Consider the following 5,986-nt stretch of genomic DNA (forward strand, 5'->3'; position numbering starts at 1 on the left):
TGTGTGTGTATATATATGTATATATATATATATATATTCAATTTATTCTAATAAAATATACTGTAAAAATATTACTGTTTTTACTTTATGTATTACGTATTACAAATAAATGCAGCCATGGTGAGCATATGAAAAAAAATCTCTTATTTCAAACTTATTTCAAAAAATGAATACTGCACCTCTAATTGTGTTTATGGCTCTCCCTGTGCTTGTGAAATAAACTGTGGAAATCTTAACTGATTACATCATCAGTTCCATCTCATTCACATTTACAGTGTGGCCAAAATACATGGAGTGTAGGACCCAGGGGAGCTGTGCAGCTTTCAGTGCAGGAATGGTCGCCGCCTCTTGAGATTTCCTTCCAGCTGCTCCCAAATGCTCCTGTTTAACTAATTTATTCCTGTGATGCAAAGCTGAATTTTCAGCATCATTACTCCAGTCTTCAGTGTCACATGATCCTTCAGAAATCATTCTAATATGCTGATTTGCTGCTCAAGAAACATTTCTTAATATAATTATCAATTTTCTTTAATCAATTTGAATAGAATTATGTATTTATTTATTTGTTTATTTATTTATTCTTTTATTAATTACAAGTTCAAAGAACAGCATTTATTTGAAATAGAAATCGTTTGTAATATTATGTCTTTACTGTCACTTTACTGTCATTTAATGCATCCTTTCTGAATAAAAGTATTAATTTCTTTCTCAGCTCATCGTTAATTTCAAATCTCAGTTTTGCCATCACTGGAATAAATTACATTTTAAAATATATTCAAATAGGAAACAGTTATTTATTTTTTTTATGACAAAAGGAGAAGTTTAGCAGAATGTTCTTGCTGCTCTATTCAATACAATAAAAATGAAAGTACCCTCAATCAGTCTCAGCTCCAAAATTAGCCAAATAAATATCCACATATTTTATGTGAAAAACAGACTCATATTTAAATTGCTGTTCGCTTAAAATCAAACTATTAATTTAATCTAAAATTAGCTTTCGGGTCAATGAATACTGCACCTCTAATTGTGTTTATGGCTCTCCCTGTGCTTGTGAAATAAACTGTGGAAATCTTAACTGATTACATCATCAGTTCCATCTCATTCACATTTACAGTGTGGCCAAAATACATGGAGTGTAGGACCCAGGGGAGCTGTGCAGCTTTCAGTGCAGGAATGGTCGCCGCCTCTTGAGATTTCCTTCCAGCTGCTCCCAAATGCTCCTGTTTAACTGTGTCTTTGAGAGAGATCATGTGTGTTAGAGCTGAATGAAATTGTGATTTGTATTTACAGGGATCTAAAGCCAACACTGCAACCACAAGAACAGAAGAGAACAGACAAGAAAACAGGTAAGCTTCTGAGTTTACTTAATTATACTTCGGAAACAGATTCGTCCCTAAGTTAGCCAGATTTGACAAAACTTAATAAATAAACTTTTTTAAAATTATTTTTAATAAAAATGCACTTTTAGGTTAGGGTCGGTCTTAGTTTAAAGCAATTGTAATTAACTTTATATATGTTATGTAGTTATAAATGACTTTTATATCATTTGGATAGAAGTTTGGATATATGAAACAGGTGGGGCCAAGTAATTTCTTTGGAGTGTTTTGCAGAAATAATATCTGATAATGAATCAGTAGACACATGCAGTAGATCAGGGGTGTCAAACTCAATTCCTGGAGGGCCGGAGCCCTTCACAGTTTAGATTCAACCCTAATTAAACACACCTGATCCAACTAATCAAGTCCTTCAGAATATGTGAAAACTACATGGTATGAGTGTTGAGTTTGACACCCCTGCAGTAGATTCTCTGTTGTTTTCACTGTCTTATTAAGGTCATATGACATGCCCGGCCTATCTCCTCGTCTGATTGGTTAATTGTTGACTCTTTGGCCGGCGGCCCACATACCCGACCCCATGCTGAGCTCTTTGTGTGCCTGTACCTGTGTTTGTGTATTTGTCAGAGTGTGTGTGTTTATGTCTAAGTGTGTGTGTGGTCAAATTGTAGATGTCTCGTTCTTTACTCACATGCTTGACCTTGTTCATCCTGTTAATAAAGAGTTACAGTATTGGTTCAGTTCTCAGACTGTATTCGACACAGTTTAGAAGTGTGTGTGTCCGCAGTTGTTCTGCCTGCATCACTGCTTCTCAAGCAGTTATCCCACTCTTTATGTGTTTTTGACACAGCAGAGCTATAAAAGGCAAAGTTTGGTCCTTCCAGGCCTGTACTTCAGATGTTTATGCCCGTTCTGACACCTTTAGCTTCAGTATTTGCTCGCCAGGGGCCCGTATCTCACTGGATCTGACACATTCTTGTGTTCTCGCTCTGTTTTTCTGTGGCATGTTGATGGTTTCTGCCCCCTCCAGCCCCCCGCTGACTACCTCCCCACCCTCGAAATGCCATAAATGCTCCTGCTGCTACAAAAAGGATACAGAGTGAGGACAGTTTTATAGCTTCTTTCTTTCTGGAACGATTAATAACCCTGGGGCTGAAAACCTGTTAACATAGTAACTGTTTGTTGAGTTCAAGAATCGGTATGCTGCCATTTTATCAGCATAATATTTGATATAATACACTGCCATTTTCCCCAATAATTTGTATAAATATTGTTAAAATGAGGCACTTTTTCATAAATATCCTCATTTCGATCCTCATGGCTGAGACAGACCATCTGTTGTGTTTCATGGAATTCTTCCTGTCTTCCTTGAGTCTTGTAACATGTATATTATTTTTTTCTGAGATCTCTGTTGTTCATGTGTGTATCAGCATGGTAATCATTTACAGTATTTATTAATTTGTGTATTAGTTGAATGTAGAGCTGTGAAATGAATGTGAATAGCTTAAAGCGTTTGGTCTTGGAAGATAATAACAAATGTTTGAGCTCATGTTCATTTTAATAGCATATTTTGGTGTCTTAGTAAATTTGTGCACAGACATTGTTGAGATGCCTCTGAAACTCTATAGGTGACACATGAGCTTATTGGAGTGTTATTTGGAAGAAAAACCTGAGAATTAATTAATTCATTCATTAAATCTCATGGCTAAGAGACATGGATAAGATCTTGTTGGTTATTTTCTTCCTTATTGGAAACTAATAACGGTCATTTTGAGGAATCATGTTAATATATTAGGGGGAGCTTACACAACACAGTTTTCAACTAAAAACATAAAACTTTTTATGTGTTTTGGCTGTCCATTTACATGCCAACAACATTTTGGGGGGCCTGAAAATGCACACTTTTGAAAACAATACCATTGTCGTATCCATGTAAACTGCAAAAGCGTGAATTTGTGAAAACGGTGACGTCATGTGCATGTGTATTATGTGTTCAGTCTATAGGTATAGTAAGTGTGCAGGTGCGTAGTGTTGCCTGCTGGCATGAATAATACAGTGTTTTTAGCCATTTCAGTGAATCCGTGTGAACAGTGATTGCTTTGACAATGTTGTCATCTGTATCAAACTTTTCAAAAACGCAAAAGAAAAACTTTTCATTTTTTTAGTACAATCATTGTTGTGTAAACATATCATAAGATTTGAGCTTTACCGTTGCTGTTTTTTGCAGTGTTTTGCTTCTGCAGTATTTGGGATAGATTTGTCACATGATTATTTTTGTTTTTGTTTTCCAGCTATCCTGTAATCCCCTGCTCTGCTGTAAAGCAGGGCACAACAGCGAGCTTCATGCATTCTGATGGTAAGATATAGTCACCTTCCTATTCCCTCCTCTCTTGCGTTTCCTATTTCCTTGTACTTTTTGCCACTCTTCTCCTCTCCTCTCATTCCCCAAGGCTGCTTCACATTTTGCACAGTTAATACAAAGTAAACACATTTCTGTGAAATGAGAAAAACAAATGAAGTCAGTCACTGTTCAGGAGGACAGGAAGCGTGTAACAAGCAGCAGGATGGAGGTCTTGATTGCAGATTTACGGTGGCCGTGAAGTGCAAAGCAAATCACAATTCTGAAAACAAAATTAGATTGATCCAGTAGTTTTTCCTGGAGATTAATTGAGAAAGACTCTGCCACTGTAAACACAATAACGTGTGCAGAGCTGGAGGTTCTGTTTGATTAGTTAAATTTGATTAAATCTCCAAATTCTCTCACTAATATACATTCAAAAGTTTGTGGTTAGTAAGATTTTATTTCAAAATTATTTTTTATTTTATTTCACACTTCACTAGTAAGTTTCATCTGTGTGTGAAGACGCTGCAGGCCGTGGCGTAGCACAAATCCGTGAATGAATGTTCCAAAGTGAAGTAAACTTCAGGGAGTAGGGAGCAATGAACACTGTGTAGGGACCATGTCAATTGGAACACAGTTGATGCATGGAGCTCTCTTCTAACGAGCTGGTTATCTGAATCAGGTGTGTTAAATATGAGAGACATGCAAAATACGCAGAGCGGTGGTACGCGAGGACTGGAATTGAGAACCACTGCCATAGGGCATAAAAGTGCTTGAAGTTGAAGAAACACTCAATAATTGCAAGCTAACATGGGCAATAGACACAATTCTGCTTTTAATTTTGGTATATTACGGGCCACTATCTCATATCTGGTCTTCTCTTTCCTCTACAGATCGCATAACATCATCAGACATGGATTTCCAACCTAAGAAAGAAGAGAGAAAGGTACAGTATATATTTGATCATTTTTCTCAGAGGTGTTTGAATGGAAAGTACGTATTTGACACAGACGTTGAGAAAGAACGCATGTTTGTCTACACAGATGAAAGCAGCGCGAGCGAAATTTAATTTCCAAGCACAGTCACCAAAGTAAGTAGAAACAAAAGACACAACACACATTTCATTATTCCTAATTATTTGCAGAATTGGCATCCGTCTATAAAGGATATGGGAAAGTCTGATCCAAAATGAAAGCATTGCAAATGCCACTGTGATTAAAATAAATGAAAATCAAATAATAAATGGTTCCCTGATTTGTTATTTAGTATTATTCATTTAATAATGTTTTAACATATTTATAATCACACACATCCATTATTATTATTCTTGACCTCTCATCCATAGGGAGCTGACCTTACAAAAAGGGGATGTAGTGTACATACACCGGCAGGTGGACGCCAACTGGTATGAAGGAGAGCATCATGGGAGAGTGGGAATGTTTCCCACCAGCTATGTGGAGGTGTGTCCATATGTATGCAAATGAAACACTTCACATCATCTTTTCACTTACCCACATTCCTATGTTTTCCAGTGTTGGGGAGAAACTAATTACGTGTAACGGAATTACGTAATTTAATTACAAAATAAAAGTAATTGTAATCAGTTACAGTTACTAAGTAAAAATGTGTAATTAAATTACAGTTACTTATGAAAATGTTAAGGATTACAAAGGGGGTTACATCTGATTTTTTCTCACACACTCCCACATACAGATTTAATTGAGTTCTTTCATAATTGCAGTGACTGCTCTAAAATATGAAACACCAATGTTTCAGAAGTTTATAACATGCTTATCCGATAGGGTTTATGTATATGCTTTATTTTTTTAAGATCAACTGTTTTTTTCTAAGGCATTGTTAGATTCCAGTGTTTCTTGTCTATGCAAAGATTTGATTTCAAAAACAGTATCATAGCTATTAAACTATTTCTTGTTATGATTTTAAATATGTATTTAACCTCAAAATGATTTTAAAGTAAGTCTGATTTTGTGGTGGCTGTGCTTCAAAGGGGACATCGGATGCCCATTTTCCACAGAAAAATTATTTGCGCAGCCAGACATAAACTAATTTAGTGGAAGTGAAGTGACATGTGGCCAAGTATGGTGACCCATACTCAAAAATATTTTGCATCCAATGTCTCCTTTAAAGGGGTCATATGATGCGATTTAAATTTTTTATCCTTTCTCTTTGGAGTGTTACAAGCTCTTGGTGCATAAAGAAGATCTGTAAAGTTGCAAAGACTAAAGTCTCAAATCCAAAGAGATATTCTTTATAAAAGTTAAGAGTCAGCCACACCTACCTAAAACAGCTC

The 5,986-nt window shown here is 36.0% G+C and overlaps 1 protein-coding gene across 4 annotated transcripts in view; it reads left to right on the top strand.

The window, feature by feature from the left end:
- Positions 1-5,986, top strand: part of LOC107723884 (vinexin-like) — a 66,419-nt gene that overhangs the window by 52,540 nt on the left and 7,893 nt on the right. For all 4 annotated transcript variants that reach the window (XM_016532798.1, XM_016532647.1, XM_016532868.1 and 1 more), the window contains exons 12-16: positions 1,291-1,346; positions 3,626-3,690; positions 4,569-4,621; positions 4,719-4,765; positions 5,021-5,135. In XM_016532798.1, coding sequence (XP_016388284.1) covers positions 1,291-1,346; positions 3,626-3,690; positions 4,569-4,621; positions 4,719-4,765; positions 5,021-5,135 — 336 coding nt within the window. The remainder of the gene's footprint in view (positions 1-1,290; positions 1,347-3,625; positions 3,691-4,568; positions 4,622-4,718; positions 4,766-5,020; positions 5,136-5,986) is intronic.

The sequence above is a fragment of the Sinocyclocheilus rhinocerous genome, unplaced genomic scaffold (assembly GCF_001515625.1).
Source record: "Sinocyclocheilus rhinocerous isolate Xijiao unplaced genomic scaffold, SAMN03320098_v1.1 scaffold311, whole genome shotgun sequence".
Lineage (NCBI taxonomy): Eukaryota > Metazoa > Chordata > Actinopteri > Cypriniformes > Cyprinidae > Sinocyclocheilus > Sinocyclocheilus rhinocerous.